General features: G+C 55.7%; 3 protein-coding genes across 4 annotated transcripts; 1 reads left to right on the top strand and 2 right to left on the bottom strand.

Annotated features, from left to right (window-relative positions):
* Positions 1 to 5,470: 5,470 nt before the first annotated feature.
* On the bottom strand, positions 5,471 to 10,692 carry LOC113982207 (C-type lectin domain family 2 member B-like). The gene is made up of 7 exons (XM_027710218.2): positions 10,176 to 10,692; positions 9,804 to 9,866; positions 8,012 to 8,169; positions 7,540 to 7,650; positions 7,076 to 7,257; positions 6,703 to 6,803; positions 5,471 to 6,397 (listed from the first exon to the last, which is right to left on the bottom strand). The coding sequence occupies exons 3-7, from the start codon at positions 8,097 to 8,099 to the stop codon at positions 6,238 to 6,240; spliced, it is 642 nt and encodes a 213-aa protein (XP_027566019.2). The 5' UTR covers positions 8,100 to 8,169; positions 9,804 to 9,866; positions 10,176 to 10,692; the 3' UTR covers positions 5,471 to 6,237.
* An 832-nt stretch (positions 10,693 to 11,524) lies between these two features.
* Positions 11,525 to 12,887, bottom strand: LOC113990514 (killer cell lectin-like receptor subfamily B member 1C). Its single transcript, XM_027726019.2, has 4 exons — positions 12,746 to 12,887; positions 12,227 to 12,381; positions 11,892 to 12,007; positions 11,525 to 11,803 (listed from the first exon to the last, which is right to left on the bottom strand). Exons 1-4 carry the CDS (start codon positions 12,885 to 12,887, stop codon positions 11,680 to 11,682), a joined length of 537 nt encoding a protein of 178 aa, XP_027581820.2. The 3' UTR covers positions 11,525 to 11,679.
* A 1,025-nt stretch (positions 12,888 to 13,912) lies between these two features.
* On the top strand, positions 13,913 to 19,059 carry LOC113982209 (C-type lectin domain family 2 member D-like). 2 transcript variants are annotated; one of them, XM_027710220.2, is made up of 6 exons: positions 13,913 to 14,710; positions 16,601 to 16,758; positions 16,953 to 17,063; positions 17,355 to 17,536; positions 17,809 to 17,909; positions 18,211 to 19,059. In XM_027710220.2, exons 2-6 carry the CDS (start codon positions 16,671 to 16,673, stop codon positions 18,368 to 18,370), a joined length of 642 nt encoding a protein of 213 aa, XP_027566021.2. In that variant the 5' UTR covers positions 13,913 to 14,710; positions 16,601 to 16,670; the 3' UTR covers positions 18,371 to 19,059. The 2 variants fall into 2 exon arrangements, with proteins under 2 accessions (XP_027566021.2, XP_039246586.1); XM_039390652.1 differs by having other exon boundaries at positions 16,953 to 17,536.
* Positions 19,060 to 19,327: the final 268 nt, after the last annotated feature.

The following is a 19,327-nucleotide window of genomic DNA, read 5'->3' on the forward strand; positions in this document are numbered from 1 at the left end:
GGGTGGGAGAGGTCAGAAAAGTGGGGGAAACGGGAAGGTGGAACCCCCAAAGTGAGCATGAGGGGGTTGGGGATTGGGGGATGATGGGTAAGGGGTGGGAGAGGGGGGAGACAGTGGGGGTTGGGACCTCATAAGTGATCCTGGGCAGGCTGGGAATTGAGGGGAACCACGGAAAAACCCTTGTCAGAGAGAAAATTGGGTGACCCGAGTCCTGGATGCTTTTAGGAAAAGAGGTCTGAACATTTTTTGAAGAATGGAGAGGGGTGACTTTTTTATTCTTGACCTTTCCAGTTCTCCCTTTGGGGGCAGGATGTCCTCTGGGCCAATGTTTTGTTCCCTTTGCAGTGAGTGCAGCCTCAGAGGGCTGAGCCCTCTCTGGCTGGGCTTGGCCTCTCCTGCAGAGACTCAGGCCTGGCTGGGCTGCCCCAGGCAGACGCTGCAGGAAGAAGAGCTCAGGCCGCCTGGCTCTGGGGTCCCTGGGGCTCAGCCTGTGCCCCATTGCTGGGCAGGGGCTGAGCCCCACCTCTGCCTCGGGGCCTTGGCCAAAGGGCTGGCAAGGAAGAGGCCCAGCAGCCTTGGGGCCTGCCCAGCTTTCCTCCTCCCTGGGGGCTCTCAGTCCTCCCCTGACACCGTGTGGGCCCAAGGCCTTGCTGGCTTCGGGCTCACGGCCCGCCGGCCCCATCCCAGCGGCCTGACCCCCCTCCTTCCCCTCTCTCCAGCCTCTCCTGCCTTTGCTGGCAAGGGGCCATCCAAGGAAAAGCCCGGTTCTCAGCAATGGCACCTGTGGCAAGGCTGCAAGGCTCGAGTGGGCCAGGCAAGAGCAGGAGCAGCGAGAGCCTGAGGAGCCAGGAGATGCCCTGGCTGGGCATCGTGCTGCTGCGGGACGAGCTGACACCTCTGCACAGTCTCTGCCCGTCCCTGCCAGCCGACTTCTGCCCAGGCTCTGGGCACGGGGACGCAGCACTGACAGTTTTCAGCCCCCGCGCTGTTCCACAGAGGCTGTGATGTCACAAGGCCCTTGCCTGGCAGCCAGGAGATGGGCAAGGCAAGGCAAGGACGGAGCCTCGGAGCCACCAGCACGCTGTCCCCAAAGGCTGGGCTGGCACAGAAGCCCAGAGTCCCTGAGCTTGGCAGAGACTTGTGAGATCAACCGGGGTCCATCCTACGCCCCATCCCCAGCACGTCAAGCAGACCACGGCACTCAGTGCCATGGCCAGGCTTTGCTTAAACACCTCCAGGGACGGTGACTCCACCACCTCCCTGGGCAGCCCATTTCAATACCTAATCCCTGTTTCTCTCCAAAAAGTCCTGCTCCTGTCCCTGACAAACAGCCCCTGACAGGCAGGTCCTCGTGTCCTCTTGTCCTGTCGCCTGTTGCCTCGGAGAAGGGCTGACCCCCACCTGGCTCCAGCCTCCTGTCAGGAAGTTGTGGACAGGGAGAAGGTCAGCCCCGAGCCTCCTCTTCTCCAGGTTGGAGAAGCCCAGCTCCCTCAGCTGCTCCTCACAGGCCATGCACTGCAGACCCTTGCCCAGCTCCATTGCCCTGCTCTCCACCCACTGCAGCCCCTCAAGGTTCTCCCTGAATTGAGGGGCCCAGAGCTGGACACAGCACTCCAGGGGTGGCCTCACCAGTGCCCAGTCCAGCAGAAGCATCACTGCCCTGCTCCTGCTGCCACACTCTTTCTGATCCAGGCCAGCCTGCCCTTGGCCTTCTTGCCCACCCGGGCACCCGCTGGCTCAGGTTCAGCCTCTGTCCACCAGCACCCCCAGGGCCTCTCCCACGGGGACCCTTTGCAGCTCCTCTGCCCCCGGCCTGGAGCTGCAGGGGGTTCTTGTGACCAGAGGCCCCAAAGGCACCAAAGGCACTCTTGAACCTCATGCCCACGGGCTCGGCCCAGAGGTCCAGCCTGTCCAGGTCCCTCTGCACAGCCTTCCTACCCTCCAGCACATCCACACTGCAAGCCAACTTGGGGTCCTCTGCCAATTTGCTCCTGGAAGACTCAATGCCCTCCTGCACATCCCCACGAAAAATAGGCAACAGGACTGGGCCTGTGTAGTGGTTTGAACCTTGTTTTCCCCAGAGGCTAAGAGAAGTGGTAGACCCCAAGGGGTGGAAACCCCTGGAAGTTTTGAAGTTCTGCCCAATGGGCGCTCCTGCAGAAATGTAAACATATCACAACCAGACCGGAAAAGAAGAGTTGTAGTTTTGGTTGTTGGAGGAGAGGTGGCCATGTTGTAGAGCCACGAGGAAGGGGCTCTGAGCCCCTTGGCCCTCTGGGGCCTCCCAGCCCCTGGCTGGGGGCTGCAGGGACCTGGAACAGCATAAAGCTGGGCTAGGTGCCTGTAGTATGCCGGGAGATGTTTTCTCCATGGGCACAGAGCAGCAGCCGACGCTGACCAGAGAAACAGTGGCAGAGAGCCAGAGATAAGAACCTGAACTGAAGAAGCAGCAGAAGCAACATGCAGCACTGCAGAGGAGACTCCTGGAAGGAGAGTCGAGGAAAGGAGAGCCAGCAGCTGAGAGCTACAGAGTTCTTGGGGGTAAGACTGATACCAGATCCCCAAAACTCCTTTGAGACCTCCTGGAAGGAGGAAGATGATGGACTCTTACTTGAAAGAGCCTTGAAGTGTGACATGCACTATAGAAAGGAGCTAGAGAGCTCCGAGAGGAATGCAGGGGGAGTTGACCTTGGCTTCCCCCCCCTCGCACTGCTGCCACGGTGGCAGCCTGAGAGGCAGGGCACAGAGGCCCTGCAAGAGATACCAGACCGTCACGAAGACTCCCCTGTGTCTTCGTGATATGACGTGGTGAAACGACCTTGTCTGGGGTTACGAAGCCCACGGAAGACCCCTCGGTTGTGAGGCGATGGGGCCGGGGGAGCTTGAATACCTCCCTCGTGGACGCTGGCAGAAAACCAGCTATCAGCTGCTGCATGAGATGAGAAGAAACCTGCTGCCTCAGAAGATGCTGCTGTTCAGAGACTGGAAGGGATCTGTCCTTCTTTCCCTCCTGGACTTTTATTTGGAGGGGAGAAGAGATCTGATCCATTGTAAATACTATATGTCATGGTAGAGATAGTTTCCAGTCTTTCCCCCACTTTGGAGTCTGGTGTGTTTTGTCTGGAAAAACCTCTCTCACATTAGGTTGAGATGTGGGAGGGGGGGATGGAGCTAGGGAATTGGATTTTGGGACTATCTCAAACCATGACAGCCTGTTACCCAACAAGTTCTAGTGCTTGACAAAGGAGCCCACCCAGCAGTGGGGAGAAACTGCTGGCAGGAGATTGAATGGGGGCAATAGACAATGGATGATGGACAAGTTCTGGGCCATGGTCATTTGTTAGAAAAACAAAGTAAAAGCTTAAGGCCTGCCATATTTCAGTGGTCAGAGACCTGGCAGAGAAATCTCTTTTTGAGACCTGGACCCCAAGAAGGCAAAATTTCTAAACCACAAAGACCCTTAGAGAAACCAGAGACAAAGAAAAAACTAACACAGATAGTTACTGAGGCTCTCCCTATCCAGGGAAAAGACAACAAAAGGACAAAAATTGTGGACTAAGTATCATGCAAAGTGAGAAATCGAGAGCCAATAGAAGAGAGAAGAAGAATTCCTGCAGAGAACTGGTAAGCCAATGGACAGGAATTCCTTTGTCTGCTAAAATGTAAAAAGAGTTAAAAGTTTTGAGAACTGATGTACAGGTGTTAGAGAGCAATTGCTGTGTCCCTTCAGCGCTGAATGAAGTAGGGTCACCTCTGGAACCCAACCAACTGCTCAGAGATTTTATTCTCTGGCTTTCACTGACAGTTTCTGGGGACCCAGAGGAGACAAAGCAGCGCCGACAGGGCAGAGCAGAGGAATCGTTGGCCCTGCAGCGTGTACCAAAGGAGTTTTGGGGAGATCTTCCAGTTCCCTGGTCTGGAGAGGTCACCACGCCTTCTTTTCTGGGAAAAAGAACAGGCCATGAATTTTGGGTCCTTGATTTTAAGGCCTTTTGCCTGCACATAAGGCACAGCAATGGGAAGGACGCAGCGTGAGGCTGAGAGGTTTCTGTCCTGGTTTGTGGGCTTGGGTGAGATTGGGCCAGAATTACAGGACACCTGTAAAATCTGGGCTTTGGGAAAGGTTGGGGAGGGTTGGGAAAGGTGTTCAAAGGGTGGTTTTGCCTGAGGTGTTAAACATGGGAGTGGGTCTGTCTTCCCAATTCCCAAGAGAAGAGATCCCAGAAAGCTCCCCTGCAGGTTGTGTTTTAAGGCACAGGAAAAGAGACCGAGGGTAAGAGGTTTCTTTCCTGGAGGGCAGGGCTGTTGTTCACTTGCAGGAGCCCTGAGCTGAAATTGCCAGTCTGACTGCCCAAACTGAACACAGCTGAAGATTCCTGCCAGACAAAAAGGGCCAGCACAGAAAGCTCTTGCTGCCCATGGAGTGCCCAGGGTGGCCCCCCAACTGCATCTGAAACCCAAAGGTTCCAGGCTTTCTTTCCTGGGGGAAAGGCCGTGACATCCCAAAGAGTCCCGTGGCAGACAGGTGGGGCTGCACTGTGGGGGTGTGAGGTGTTGGTTCTTTGGTTTCCAGGGGCTGTTCCAGAATGGAGAGGACAGGCTGTGACATCACAAAGGGGCCCATGGCACAGGGGTTGGGCTGCACTAGGGGCTGTGAGACATTGGTGTTTTGGTTTCCAGCAGCCATTCTGGAATGGAGGGGATAGGCCGTGACATCACAAGAGGGCCCATGGCACAAAGGTGGGGCTTCACTTTGGGGTTGTAGGGTGTTGGTTCTTTGGTTGCCAGGGCCCATTCTGGAATGGAGAGGACAGGCTGTGACACCACAAAGGAGCCCTTGGCACACGGATGGGGTTGAACTGTCACATGGTGGGGGCTTGGTTCTTTGGTTTCCAGAGGCCATTCCAGAATGGGGGCCAAAGGTGGTTTTGCAGAATAAAAGGTCGAAAACGGAAATTCCGCCTCAGAATTCCCACCCGTGGCTCCTGCTCGGAGTTGGCACCTGCTCCTGAAAAAGTTTTGGGGGGGTTCCCCTCGTTATTTTAGGGGTTTGGTGCCCCAGCTGAGCGTTGTTCTGTCACCACTGCTCGCGGTGCTGAAAGGTTATTTTGCAGAATAAAAGGTCAAAAATGGAGATCTCACCCAAAACTGAGGTTGTTTTGGTCAACCAGGTCCTGCTTGGAGTCTGCACCCACTCCCCAGAGGATTTTGGGGGGGTTCTCCCCATTGTTTGGGGTATATTAAATTAGTCATCAATTCACCCCAAATGGTGGGTTTGGGATATAAAAATCAGTTATTAACACAATGATTAGCACACAGTTATTAGTTCACAATTAATAATTGGTGGTTTGGGGGCATCACAAATCATTGGCAATACACCCAAACTGGTTGTTTTTTTGTGTATAACAAAGCAACGATTTTAAAAAGCAGCTTTCAAGCTTCAGTTTTATAAACACTTGCTTTTTATTAATGTGAAACGTTGCAAAACCGGCCCCAAAATCCACCTTTTTCTACTTAAAACGGACACTCCCGACCCCGCTCTCGCAGTCCTCAACCAGGTCCGCGCCCCGCCTTTCCCGCGCTGCCCGCGGGGGGGCGCAGTTCCCAAGCAGGTCCGCCCTGAGGTGGGGGGGGGAAGGGAGGGGGCGGAGCGTGGGGAGGAGCGTCCAATGGGAGTGAGGGGGCGTGGTTTAATCAGCCAATCAGCACGCGCCGAGGGTGAGAAGAGCGGGAGTGATGCAGAAGTATCAGGAAGGTGAGAACGGGCACTAAAAGGCTCCTTTCTCACCCCAAAACCGCCCCCAAACTGTGGCCACCGCAGAAAAAACTTGAAATAAGGCTGAAAATAGTGTGAAAAAAGGCTGATTTACCTCCCACCGAAATAGAGGGCCAAGAGAAGCACCGGCCTGAGCTCCGCCTATTCTCCACCTATTATTAATATGGCTACATAAATGTCATACTCATATAAATATGGCTACATAAATGTTGTCCTCATATAAATATGGCTACATAAATGTTGTCCTCATATAAATATGCATTTAAGGCAAATTGTATAAATATCACTTGCATTTGTGCGAACCTTTTGAGCAAGTTTTCTGTGGTGCAAACCACACTTGTGCTGCTCAAAAGGTCCAAAGGATGGGGGATAGCACCGGTTCCTTGTACCTGATTGTTTGGATTCACCCTGAAAATTTCAGTTGCAGTGCTGGGGTGAAGCTCCCCCATCTGGTCAGAGATTTAGGTTGAAAGTCCCGGTTTGGGGTCTCTTAATTTCCCCTCCCACAGGACGAAGTTGTCAGGGCGGCTGCAGATCCAGTTCTTCTCCGTGTGGCACAGGGACGAGCTGATCCTGCCGTGGTTGAGGTACCCACAGGGCCCCCCACCCCGCACCTCAAACCTGCAAATGGCAACGGGACCAGAGTCAGAAAGGGAAAAGGAAAAGAAGGAAACTCCCCCCCAAAAAAAATTAAGAAGAGCTGGGATTTCCTCTCTGGCAGAGAAGGGCTTTGGCTGGGGGGAGTCTCTAATTCTCTGATCAGGGTTGGGGGGCAGTGACCTCGGCCCATCCCAACCCCCCATGGAAAGCCAGGAGCTGCCTGGACACGGGGCAGGAGAAGGTGCCCATCCCAGGATGGGGCATCCCAGACTCCAGGAAATCCCTGGGGCCCATCCCGGGGCTCCAGCACGGACACAGGGACCCACCTGCCGTTCAAGGCCGTGCCATTGATCCACTCCCAGCCGTTATCCCTCATTCCCAGCCCAATCCAGTGGTTTGCTTCGCCTTTATAGCGCAGAAGGAAGGCCTGGAAGGCAAAGAAACGTTGGCTTTGGCCAGTCTTGCCTTCCCCACCTCCTCTTTCCCTCCTGTGTCCACCCCCAGCCAGACCTGGGGCTTTTCCCAAGGGGTTGGCTCCCGGCTCCAGCACTGGCAGCACTTTGGGGCCAGCCTGGGGGGTTTGGGGCTGGTTTTATCCTCTTGGTTTCCCCGTGTTTCCCACCCCGGTGCTGCTGCAGAGGCTCAAGCCCAGTCCTCACCAGTTCATCCCAGTCCTCACCAGTTCATCCCAGTCCTCACCAGTTCCTCCCTGGTGCTTATGGTGGCCAGTGAAGCTCCCAGGGCCTCACACCTTGCCCGGCCCGTGGTCCAGTTGCCCTCAGCCTCAGAAAAATAATAACATTTTCCTTGGAAACCAGGCCAGGTGTCTGGGCACACGTGGGAGAATTCCGGCTCACGGAAAGGGGGTCTCACACTGAGAACTGAAACACAGAAAGCTGAGTCAGACACGTGGGCAGCCCTGAAAAGCAGCAAAATGGGGTTGATTCCTTGGGGTTTTTTTCCAGCAGCTGGAAGAGGGAAACTGGGGATGATTCTCTTGGGAAATGTGTGACTGAGCGAGGAGCAGGTGTCTGGAGCAAAGTGCAAAGCTCCCACTTTGGGAGCCTCCCTTGATGCTGGGAAAGTCCTGGGATCCTCCCACCTCCCAAAACAGAGGTGCCTGGCCCGGATCCTCCCCATGGGGGTGCCTGGGTGGGACTCACCAGTCACTGCTCCAGCCAGGCTGAAGGTGAGGATCCCCAGGAACACACTCAGAGCCAGGAGAACACGCACTGTGCGTGATGTTCTCCGGTCTGACTCGGTTCTGTAGGACCCTGGGGCAGGAAAGAGCAGTGTGAGGATGGCCTGGCTCCTCTCCCCTCTGCTTTGCCCTCCTGTGCTGGACCCTCAGTCCATCCCGAGCCCCACCCAGAACAGGGACCCCTCTGGGGGCTCAGGAGGGCAGAAGAGCTGAGGGGGGTCCTTCAGAGCCACCAACGTGTGTTTGAGGGCCTGGAGACGGATCTTCAGCCTCCAGAGGTGAATTCCACAGCCTGGAATTCAGTGCAGCTGTGCCTGGGCTGCTCCACACCCACCCAAAGGCTCCATCCCCATCCCACTGGTGCTGCCCCAGAGCGAGATGCTCTTCCCACACCCCGCCCTCCCTCGGAACGTTTGGGGTTTTCCCAGCATTACCCCATTTGGCCTGTTCCTCTGGATCACTGCATGTGTTCAGGGCTTCCTCCTGGCTTGAAGAATTTGGCTTTTGGGTTCCTTTCCCCATCCTTGCAGAGAAGCCTCAGGGCCCGGGGCTGACGTTCCCTGGGCTCTGTGGGGTGGATGCACTCGGCAGCCTGGGGTGGAAGGAGAGGAGAGGCTGAGGGGACCTGCAGGGAGCTGAGACCTCCTGGGCCACAGCCCAGCCAGCCACAACAGCCCCTGTGGGGCTGGCACTGGCTCTCAGCGTTGTCATGGTGCCAAGGGGCACCATCGGGCAGGGCTGAACCCACATCTGGGAGAGGAGGCAGCACAAAGGACAGAGGGAGGGGAGGGGAAGAGATAAGGAATGGAAAGAGAGGGGAGCGGCAAAGATTAAAGAGGGAAAAACAACCCCAACAAATTAAGCAGAAAGAAAAGAGAAATACAAGTTTAAAGGCACTTGAACTATTAAATAAATAAGTCATTGAGAGCTCACAGGTCAAAGGCAGCTGAAGTGTTTGCAGGGGACAGGAGCCTGTTAAGGGCTCAGAAGAGGCACCGAGGGCTCGGAGCAGAGTTTGTGCTTTGGGGCCCTTTTGCAAAAACACACAGGATGGAAAGTAGCCTGTGACAGTTCACAGCACCTGTTCTGCTCAAGTTTTCTGTTTGTGGCTCCCCACAAGCTTGTTTTGCTCACAGGAAACCCTGCTCTGGTTCCTCCTCCTGTGTTGCAGGAGCACAACCTGGTTCCCTGCACCCCCAACCAACAGGGACAGCAGCTTTTGGTCCTCTGGGGTCTTGTGTAAGTTATTACCAGCACCAAATGGACCAACAGAAGCTCATCAGGAACGTGTCCTGATCAAACAGCAATATTTCACTGCAAAAGTGAGCTCTGAAAGCTGCAAAGGTTTGATTGTGGGCAAACAAACATGAAAAAAGCACAAAGCGATTCCCTCAGAGGGGGTTTGCAGGAGGAAACTCAAGGAGTGCTCAGATAACAGCGTTTCCAGAGCAGTGAGAGGGTTAAATTGATAGGAGAAACAAACACAGGATGAGCCAGAAGGGGTGGTGCTTCAGCACCCTGGGGGTTTCCAAAGTTGACAGTAAAAAAGCCAGACATTATGCAAGCTCTGAGCTGGAGCTGAGCCCGAAAGTGGGGGAGGGACCCTTAGATATGAAGAGCTTGTTATTTTATAAACAAAACTATCAGGTGCCTGGACCTGCTTGATATGGCAGAAGCCCCAGTGCACAAGTTCAGACCCCTCATTTCAAGCCAAAATTTCAGTCCTACTTTAATTTCTGCCTCCCAGTGTGACTGAACAAATTCAACAAATTCCCTTAAAAAGACCCCCGAACGTTCACCTTGTAAGACCCCATCTGGTGCAGCCCGAGCTCCTGCTCAGGTTTAATCCCTCCCAAACCCAATTCTGAGCCAGAAACCAGTGCCCTGGTGAAGGTTTTAGTATTTGCAAAACTGAAGTATCAATTTGAATCTAAAAGAGACCCAGTGCATTTCCTGATTCACCCACTCCCACTCTCATTTTTGCTCCTTTATGATGACTAATTTCTGCCTCCCAGTGTGACTGTACAAATTCAACAAATTCCCCTAAAAGGACCCCCGAAGGTTCACGTTGTGAGACCCCCCCTGGTGCAGCCCGAGCTCCTGCCCAGGTTCAATCCCTCCCAAGCCCACCGTGGTTTCCAGCTGGTTCGCTCCAGCTCCCCCCAAAATCACTGTTCATTCCACTCAACTGAAACAAATTAAAGTCCTTTTTGTATCATTATTTACCTCTTTTCACCACGATTTTCTCATTTCTCTTCCCGAGAAGCAACCCCTGTCAGCAACAAGGGGCTGAAAAAAACCCAACAAATTCACTGAAGAAGCTCTTACAAGGCAGCAAAAATGGCAAACCAGCATACCCCGCAGCAGACACTCAAACCAACCCCGTGGTAGCAAAAGCTGTAAAACTGTGACCTTTGGTGTTTACTCCTCCCTGCCCTTCAACGTGCCACGTTTAATTAATCAGGTGGTCATTGCAGCCCCCCCAGAGACAAGACCATGATGTGGGGGCTCAGCCCTGTCCCAGCCGTGGCTCACTGTGGGCAGGGAGCACCCACCACCCCGAGTTTGGCAGCCCAGGGGCTGCTCTGGAGTACTCACCTCGCAGGGCAGCTGTCAATGGGTGGCTGATTTCTCGGAACTGAGTCTGTTGAGCCACAGACAGGACGGGAGTCAAACACAGAGGCGTGGTTTTCAGTTTACAGCTCTTTGGCTGTTTTGCTGTTCTCCAACAACTCTCAGTGTGGTTCATTTTTGAAGGAACAAAGTCCATTTTTTGCACCTTGCTTACTTACAAATATTTAAGAGTTCCCAACCAAGGGATCTGTGATGGGCTGGCCCTGGTTGGTGCCAGATGCTGCTCTGTCACCCCCCTCCTCACCCGGGCAGGGGACAGAATTATTCCAAACTGTCACCTCGTGAAAGCTGCACAGTTTGGAGCCAGAAGAAATGAGAAGCTCTTGGGGATGTATGACCAGCATTGTGACATCTGAGAAACCCAGGGGGAGGCTGTTGGCTGAAGGGGTCCCACGTGGTTGCTCATAAGGCTGGGATGGAGGCTCTGCACTTTAAATACCATAAAAGATGGACCGGAATGCACCCAACCAAGCACAAATATTGACATAATAATACTTATGACCTTGTTATACAGCCTTTCATTAATATGGGGAATTGTTTCCGTGAAGAAAAGCTCAACAGTCGTGATGAGGGGAGTGGGGAAAGGTATCTCAGGATTGTGCCCAGTGGCTCCTGCCCCGGCAGTTTGGAGCCCAGGGGCACCGAGCGCTGGCACAGCCCATTTGTGTTACTGCTTGTAAAATGTGCCGGGGACTGGCAGGAAAAGCAGCTGCGCGCGTCGAAACTGTTTCCCGGCATTTCTTGGCTCTGCAGGGGCGTTAAAATCTCTGCGAGGGGTTCCCACCGCCCGCGTCTGAAAGAGCCGCAGCGAGCGTGGGAACAGAAGAAAAGACAAGAAATAGAGTAAAACAGAATAAAAGGCTGCACCGAGGGGTCCCCCCGCCCCGTGTCACTGAACGGGCGGTGTCGGGGGTGGTCAGAAGGGCTGCGCCGAGCGGGGTGGGAGCTGTGAATAAAATATAGAAAATAGAATTAAACGCGACAGCAGAGCCGCAGCGGTGCTGCAGGAGCTGCCCGGAGGGACAGACAGACCCTGCCTTGGCTCGTGGGACCCACCCCGTGTCACTGAAGCGCTGCGACGAGGGACGGGCGAGGAGCGGCGGCGGCGAAAGGGCCGCCCCGGGGCGGGGAGATGGGGGGGTTGAACGGAAAAAAAAGAGAGAGAAGGCAATAAAAGACCCGCACGGGGGGTGACCGAAACAGCGGCACCGGTGGGAGGTGGGAATCGGGGGGTTGTTCGCAACCGGCTCCCCCGGAAAGTGAATTTTACAAGTCATTTTTAGTTTTTATTCTTTTCGCAGTTCGATTTCTCCTCCGCCTCCCCCCCCCGCCCTCGCCTCGCCCACCCAGGGCGACTTTCCCCGGCCGCGGTCCTGCCCCTGTCCCGGAAGCTGTCCCGTGGGTGCCGAACCCGCGGGAATCGGGATTTTCTCCCGCGTTAACAGTGGGTTTTGGGTGCGGTGGAGGCTCAGATCCGGGCGGACTCCGTCTGGCAGATCCACTGCAGCCCCGTGTCGCAGGCGCGGGGGTCGATCCTGTCCCCCTTGAGCGCCCCGCAGGCTCCGGGACCCTCCCCGAGGTCCTGCGGGAACCTGCGTGTGCGGGAGGGGGCCCGTGTCATCCCCGGGGGGCCCTCGGGGGACAGGGGGGTGCCCACCCCGACCCCCCAGCGCTCCTCACCGGCTCCAGTCCGGGCGGGAGCCGTTCACCCACGTCCAGCCCATCCCGGGCGCGGGCACCGAGAGCCCGATCCAGAAGTGGCGCGTGGGTTTCCTCAGGGTCTCATTGAGGGAATCCTGGCCCGGGGAAAGGGGCAGTGGTGGCGCTGCCGGGCCGGGGATGGTCACCCTAAAATAGGCTCCGTCCTCACCCCGGGACCGAGCCAGACCCATGTCCCTCCCCCCCGGTCTGCCACGGGCACCGCGGGGAATGAGGGGTGTGATCCCAGGCTTCTGGGGAGCCCTTCGCCCTCCCCTGGGGTGCCTCCAGCCCCTCTGTCCCCTCGGTCCCTTCACCAGCTCGTCCTTGTCCCACGGCATCGCCATCGCGGCCCCGCGGTCCCCGCAGTCCTCCCGGCTCCCGTGCCACGAGTTCATCCTTTCCGAGACCCAGTAACACTTGGTCCTGCCCAGCATCCAGCCCACGGGGCAGAGCCTGCACCCCTCGGCCTCTGTGGGACAGAAAGACAGACAGACAGACAGATGGACCCTGGCGCGCTGAGGTACCGTGGGAGGACAGGGAGAGGCTCCAGCCCGGCTTAAGTTTGGGGAGGGGGCATCGATGGGACCCCCGGGGGGTGGGGGGTTACCTCGCAGGGGGCACAGGATCCTCCTCAGCTCCCTGAAGGTGCCGTCCAGGCTGGCACAGGGGGGTCCCAGGGAGGTGTTCCCCCACCCCAAGGTCGCCTCGGGCTGTGCCCTCTCTGCCACCCACCAGGACACTGGGACAGGAGGTTGCCCAGCCCTGTCAGGGGCGCTGGGGGGGTGGGAAGGGGCAGAGGGGTCCGGGTGCCCCTTCCCACCCCCCAAACTCACCACACAGCACCAGGGACAGCGCCAGGGCAGTCGTGAGGGCCCCGAGGAGGCAGCGGGGGCAGCGCAGGGGGGCTGTGGGGGGGACCCCCCGGGGTTCTGGAAAGCCAGATCCTACAGTTGGGGGGTGGAAAAGAGCACCCATCACCTCCTCACCCACCCAGAGCCCGGGGCAGGGGGTCCTGGGGCAAAGTGCCCTGGTGAGACCCCCCCCCCCCCAAACCCCTGCAGCCCCCCCTGCCCAGGAGCAGGAGGAGCTGGGTGCCCCCAAAAAATCCCTCTGCTCCCGCTGTTGGGGGGTCCCAGCTCGGGGGGTGGGACAGCAGCCAAACACAGCCTCGAGAAAACCCCCCAGCCCCTCCTCCCTCAATTCCTGCCTCAGTTTCCCCACCCTGAGTAGCTCTTGGGGACCCCAGGGGTGACATCACCCCAACCCCCCGACTTCCTCTTCCCCCCCCGACCTGGGGGGGGCCAGCGGACACGACCCCCCCCAGTACCTGCCCCCCGGGGAGGACGGGGGGCTCCCCGCAGCCCCTCGTTTCCTCCACTGCTCTAAGGCCATGTAACCGTCCTGGTCCTCCATGTCCCGCCGCTCAGCGCCGGGGACCCGCAGTGGTCACAGGAGGAAGGGACAGGAAGCCAAAGCGCCGCTGCCCCCCCGGGCTGGTGTGAACTGGCAGCGGGTTCGGAGCTTCCTGTACCCAAACCAAAGCCCCACAACTGCTGGGGGGACTCGTCCTGACGGCCCCTTGAGGGATGGGGGGGTCGGGGGTCTGTGCCCAGAGGAAGGAAACCCACGGGAAGGGACAAGGAGGACAAGGAGCCACAGCATGAGGTGCTGGGAGAGAGAAACCACTCCTCACACCCCCCTCCTAAAAATGGTGAAAATAAGAGATCAAGGTGTTGATCGAGATCTCTAAGAGATAAGAATCGATAAAATATCATCAAAAGGAGTGCAAAATGAGAGAATTGCTCAATAAAGCACCAGTTCTGTCCAAAAATAGACACAGTTTCACAGAGCTCATGCCTGGTTTTCCCAGCCATGTCTGTATGGTAACATCGGCTCAGCAGGAAGCCCCACTTCTCTTGACCTCTAATGAGGAGCAATTTTATTAGGCTAATTAGCCACTGATGAATTAGTCCCTGATCTCCTTTTTTTCTCTGCCAGGCACAGGCCAGCACGGGCTCCACAGGCTGCTGGGCTGCTGCGTCCTGCTGGGGCTTGACCCATCGGTTTTATTTGCCCCAAAAAGGGAAAACGGCCCCGAATCCCTTTGCTCGAGTGGAGGAGGGGGAGAGAGTTCGGGCAGAAAACTCCAAAAATCCGTTTTGCCCAGCCTGGGAAGAACAAACCACCCAGAAGTGAGGTGGGACCTCCCAGCAGCCCTTGTGTGCCGTCTCCCCCCCGAAGCCCTCCCCGGGGTGCTGGAGGGTGACTGGGCACACTGGGAGCACTGGGAAGGGGCTCAGCCTCCCGTCACCCCCGGGAGCTCCAAGGCTCCGAGAGCCGGGATGGAACGCGGCGGAGGGAGAAGGGGAAGGGACAGGGCTGCCGGCGCTGGACGGGGCACGAGGGACACGTGGGGAAGGCAATAAACAGTAAAACGATGACGAAAGAAAAAACTCGGCGGCGGCGAAAGGGCCAGTGAGTCACACACGTCCCGTTTCACACCCACACGGCAGAGCCAGGGAGGGAGATCGGAGAACAGCCAATGGGAAGCGTCGGAGAGCCCCCGTCAGCCAATGGGAAGTGTCGAAGGGCCCCCGTCAGCCAATGGGAAGCGACGGAGAGCCCCCGTCAGCCAATGGGAAGCGACGTGTCCTGATGCCAATTAAACCACACTGAGAAGCTGCTGGAGAAGAGACAAAATGAACTGAAATTGCGTCAGTTGTGAAAGTTTTATCCTAGTTTATGACTAAACCGACCCTACCGCGAAATCTCACAGTCACTGAGAGCTGCCCTGCGAGGTGAGTACTCCAGAGCAGCTCCTGGGCTGCCAAACTCGGGGTGGTGGGTGCTCCCTGCCCACAGTGAGCCACGGCTGGGACAGGGCTGAGCCCCCACATCATGGTCTTGTCTTTGGGGGGGCTGAAATAACCACCTGATTAATTAAACGTGGCACATTGAAGGGGAAGGGGGGAATAAATCCCAAAAGTCACAGTTTTACAGCTGGGTTTAGTGAGGCTTTTGCTGCCGTGGGGTTGGTTTGAGTGTCTGCTGCAGGGTTGGGCTGGTTTGTCATTTTTGCTGCTTCTTCAGTGGTTTTGTTGGGGCTTTTTCAGCCCCTTGTTGCTGACAGGGGTTGCTTCTCGGGAAGAGAAATGAGAAAGTCGTGGTGAAAAGAGGCAAATAATGATATAAAAAAGACTTTAATTTGTTTCAGTTGAGTGGAATAAACAGTGATTTTGGGGGGAGATAACCAGCTGGAAACCACGGTGGGCTTGGGAGGGATTGAACCTGGGCAGGAGCTTGGGCTGCACCAGGGGGGGTCTCACAATGTGAACCTTTGGGGGTCCTTTTAAGGGAATTTGTTGAAGTTGTACAGTCATCATAAAGGAGCAAAAATGACAGTGGGAGTGAGTGAATCAGTAACTGCACTGGGTCTCTTTTAGCTTCAAATTGACACTTCAGTTTTGCAAATGTTAAAACCTTCACCAGGGCACTGGTTTATGGCTCAGAATTGGGTTTGGGAGGGATTAAACCTGGGCAGAAGCTCGGGCTGCACCGGGGGGGGTCTTACAAGGTGAACGTTCGGGGGTCTTTTTAAGGGAATTTGTTGAATTTGTACAGTCAACATTTGTGACGCAGAAATTAAAGTAGGACTGAAATTTTGGCTTGAAATGAGGGGTCTGAACTTGTGCACTTGGACTTCTGCCAAGTCACAAGATATGACTTCCTTTCATTTCTGAGCTTTGTCCTGTTCAGCTTTGGAAACCTTGAGGGTGCGGAAGCACCACCCTCTTCTGGCTCATCCTGTTTTTGTTCCTTTCTCCTACCAATTTAACCCTCCCACTGCTCTGGAAACGCTGTTATCTGAGCAGGTCCTTGAGTTTCCTCCTGCAAATCCCCTCTGAGGGAACCGCTTTGTGTTTTTTTTACATCCATTTACTGACAAACAAACCTCTGCAGTTTTCAGAGCTCACCTTGCAATGAAATATTGCTGTTTTATCGGGACACATTCCTGACGAGCTTCTGTTGGTCCATTTGGTGCTGGTAATGACTTAAACAAGACCCAAGAGGACCAAAAGCTGCTGCCCCTGTTGGTTGGGGGTGCAGGGAACCAGGTCGTGCTCCTGTAACAGAGGGCACGGGGAGGGGGGGGAACCAGAGCAAAAGAAGCTCGTGTGGAGCCACAAACAGAAAACCCGAGCAGAACAGGTGCTGTGAACTGTTACAACCTACTTTCCACCCTGTGTGTTCTTGCAAAAGGGCCCCCAAAGCACAAACTCTGCTCCGAGCCCCCGGTACCTTTTCCCCCCCTGAGCCCTGAACAGGCTCCTGTCCCCTGCAAACCTGTGAGCTCTCAATGACTTATTTATTTAATAGTTAAAAGTGCCTTTAAACTTGTCTTTTTCTTTCCTTTCTGCTTAATTTGTTGGGGTTTTTTTCCCCTCCTTAATCTTTCTCCCTCCCCTCTCTTTCCCTTCCTTACCTTTTCCCCTCCCCTCCCTCTGTCCTTTGTGCTGCCTCCTCTCCCAGATGTGGGTTCATCCCTGCCAGATGGTGCCCCTTGGCACCAAGATAACGCTGAGAGCCAGTGCCAACCCCACAGGGGCTGTTGTGGCTGGCTGGGCTGTGGCCCAGGAGCTCTCAGCTCCCTGCAGGTCCCCTCAGCCTCTCCTCTCCTTCCACCCCAGGCTGCTGAGTGCATCCACCCCACAGAGCCCAGGGAATGTCAGCCCTGGGCCCTGAGGCTTCTCTGCAAGGATGGGGAAAGGAACCCAAAAGCCAAATTCTTCAAGCCAAGAGGAAGCCCTGAAAACCTGCAGTGATCCAGAGGAACAGGCCAAATGGGGTAATGCTGGGAAAACCCCAAACGTTCCGAGGGAGGGCAGGGGGTGGGAAGAGCATCTCGCTCCGGGGCGGCACCAGTGGGGGGGCCTGGATGGGCGTGGGTGGGGCTGGGAATGGACTGAGGGTCCAGCACAGGAGGGCAAAGCAGAGGGGAGAGGAGCCAGGCCATCCTCACCCTGCTCTTTCCTGCTCCAGGGTCCTACAGAACCGAGTCAGACCGGAGAACATCCCCCAAGGTGCGTGTTCTCCTCGCTCAGAGTGTGTTCCTGGGGATCCTCAGCTTGAGCCTGGTCGTGGCACTGACTGGTGAGTCCCACCCAGGCACCTCCATGGGGAGGATCAGGGCCAGGCTCCTCCGTTTTGGGCAATTGGAGGATCCTTGGACTTTCCCGGCATCAAGGGAGGCTCCCAAAGTGGGTGACTCCCTTTTTTCCCTGCACTTTGCTCCAGGCACCTGCTCCTCACTCGGTCACACCTTTTCCAAGAGCATCATCCCCCAATTTCCTCTTCCAGCTGCTGGAATAAACCAAGGAATCAAACCCATTTTGCTGCTTTTCAGGGCTGCCCACGTGTCTGACTCAGCTTTCTGTGTTTCAGTTCTCAGTGTGAGACCCCCTTTCCGTGAGCCGGAATTCTCCCACGTGTGCCCAGACACCTGGCCTGGTTTCCAAGGAAAATGTTATTATTTTTCTGAGGCTGAGGGCAACTGGACCATGGGCCGGGCAAGGTGTGAGGCCCTGGGAGCTTCCCTGGCCACCATAAGCACCAGGGAGGAACTGGTGAGGACTGGGATGAACTGGTGAGGACTGGGATGAACTGGTGAGGACTGGGCTTGAGCCTCTGCAGCAGCTCCGGGGTGGGAAACACGGGGAAACCAAGAGGATAAAACCAGCCCCAAACCCCCCAGGCTGGCCCCAAAGTGCTGCCAGTGCTGCAGCCGGGAACCAACCCCTTGGGAAAAGCCCCAGGTCTGGCTGGGGGTGGACACAGGAGGGAAAGAGGAGGTGGGGAAGGCAAGACTGGCCAAAGCCAACATTTCTTTGCCTTCCAGGCCTTCCTTCTGCGCTATAAAGGTGAAACAAACCACTGGATCGGGCTGGGAATGAGGGATAACGGCTGGGAGTGGATCAATGGCACGGCCTTGAACGGCAGGTGGGTCCCTGTGTCCGTGCTGGAGCCCCGGGATGGGCCCCAGGGATTTCCTGGAGTCTGGGATGCCCCATCCTGGGATGGGCACCTTCTCCTGCCCCGTGTCCAGGCAGCTCCTGGCTTTCCATGGGGGATTGGGATGGACCGAGGTCGCTGCCCCCCAACCCTGATCAGAGAATTAGAGACTCCCCCCAGCCCAAGCCCTTCTCTGCGGGAGGGGAAATCCCAGCTGTTCTTAATTTTTGGGGGGAGTTTTCTTCTTTTCCTTTTCCCTTTCTCACTCTGGTCCCATTGGCATTTGCAGGTTTGAGGTGAGGGGTGTGGGGCCCTGTGGGTACCTCGATGACTGGTGGATCAGCTCGTCCCTGTGCCACAGGGAGAAGAACTGGATCTGCAGCCGCCCTGACAACTTCGTCCTGTGGGAGGGGAAATTAAGAGACCCCAAACCAGGACTTTCAGCCTAAATCTCTGACCAGATGGGGGAGCTTCGCCCCAGCACTGCAACTGAAATATTCAGGGTGAATCCAAACAATCAGGTACAAGGAACCGGTGCTATCCCCCATCCTTTGGGCCTTTTGAGCAGCACAAGTGTGGTGTGCACCACAGAAAACTTGCTCAAAAGGTTCGCACAAATGCAACTGGTATTTATACAATTTGCCTTAAACGCATTTTTATATGAGTACGACATTTGTGTAGCCATATTTATATGAGGACAACATTTATGTAGCCATATTTATATGAGGACAACATTTATGTAGCCATATTTATATGAGTATGACATTTATGTAGCCATATTAATAATAGGTGGAGAATAGGCGGAGCTCAGGCCGGTGCTTCTCTTGGCCCTCCATTTCAGTGGGGGGTAAATCAGCCTTTTTTCACACTGTTTTCAGCCATATTTCAAGTTTTTTCTGCGGTGGCCACGGTTTGGGGGCGGTTTTGGGGTGAGAAAGGAGCCTTTTATTGCCCATTCTCACCCTCCTGGTACTTCCGCATCACTCCCGCTCTTCTCACCATCGGCGCGTGCTGATTGGCTGATTAAACCACGCCCCCTCACTCCCATTGGCCGCTCCTCCTGTAAGGGGGGTACTTTTGAATTAGATGATCAATGGAGCATGGAGGCGTGAGAAAGGAATCATATTAGGATGTGAAACCAGCCAGAGTATGGTACAATGTAACTTCATGGCACAAGCTAATTGGAAGGTCCATTGTGCTTTTTAGCAAGTCAGCTTGATATCCCCTATTATCAGAGCTGAGTTCTTCCTTGGTTTGCCACATACTGCAAGATGGATACATCTACCCTGGAAACACAATGGTAGAGGTCATCCATAGGGGTGAGAAAGATGATGATGGGAGGAAGATGATGTGGGCAGGGGTCGCTGGCCCCTTGCCCTCCAAGTAGGGCAGGCACAGACTGTTGC

The sequence above is a fragment of the Pipra filicauda genome, unplaced genomic scaffold (genome assembly GCF_003945595.2).
Source record: "Pipra filicauda isolate LSUMZ 115617 unplaced genomic scaffold, ASM394559v2 scaffold853_size65428_pilon, whole genome shotgun sequence".
NCBI classification, from domain to species: domain Eukaryota; kingdom Metazoa; phylum Chordata; class Aves; order Passeriformes; family Pipridae; genus Pipra; species Pipra filicauda.

Bases quoted from the DNA above. Each gene is read 5' to 3' on its own strand.
- LOC113990514 (XM_027726019.2), bottom strand. From the start codon at position 12,887: ATGGGTGCTCTTTTCCACCCCCCAACTGTAGGATCTGGCTTTCCAGAA. The intron at 12,008-12,226 runs GTGAAGGGACCG...TCCCCGGGCCAG, and splicing joins CGTGGGACAAGGACGAGCTG to GATTCCCTCAATGAGACCCT. The intron at 11,804-11,891 runs GTGAGGAGCGCT...CCGCACACGCAG, and splicing joins TCCCGCCCGGACTGGAGCCG to GTTCCCGCAGGACCTCGGGG.
- LOC113982209 (XM_039390652.1), top strand. From the start codon at position 16,671: ATGGGGAAAGGAACCCAAAAGCCAAATTCTTCAAGCCAAGAGGAAGCC. The intron at 16,759-16,952 runs GTAATGCTGGGA...TTCCTGCTCCAG, and splicing joins AGAGGAACAGGCCAAATGGG to GGTCCTACAGAACCGAGTCA. The intron at 17,910-18,210 runs GTGGGTCCCTGT...TGGCATTTGCAG, and splicing joins GGCACGGCCTTGAACGGCAG to GTTTGAGGTGAGGGGTGTGG.
- LOC113982207 (XM_027710218.2), bottom strand. From the start codon at position 8,099: ATGGGGAAAGGAACCCAAAAGCCAAATTCTTCAAGCCAGGAGGAAGCC. The intron at 7,651-8,011 runs GTAATGCTGGGA...TTCCTGCCCCAG, and splicing joins AGAGGAACAGGCCAAATGGG to GGTCCTACAGAACCGAGTCA. The intron at 6,398-6,702 runs GTGGGTCCCTGT...TGCCATTTGCAG, and splicing joins GGCACGGCCTTGAACGGCAG to GTTTGAGGTGCGGGGTGGGG.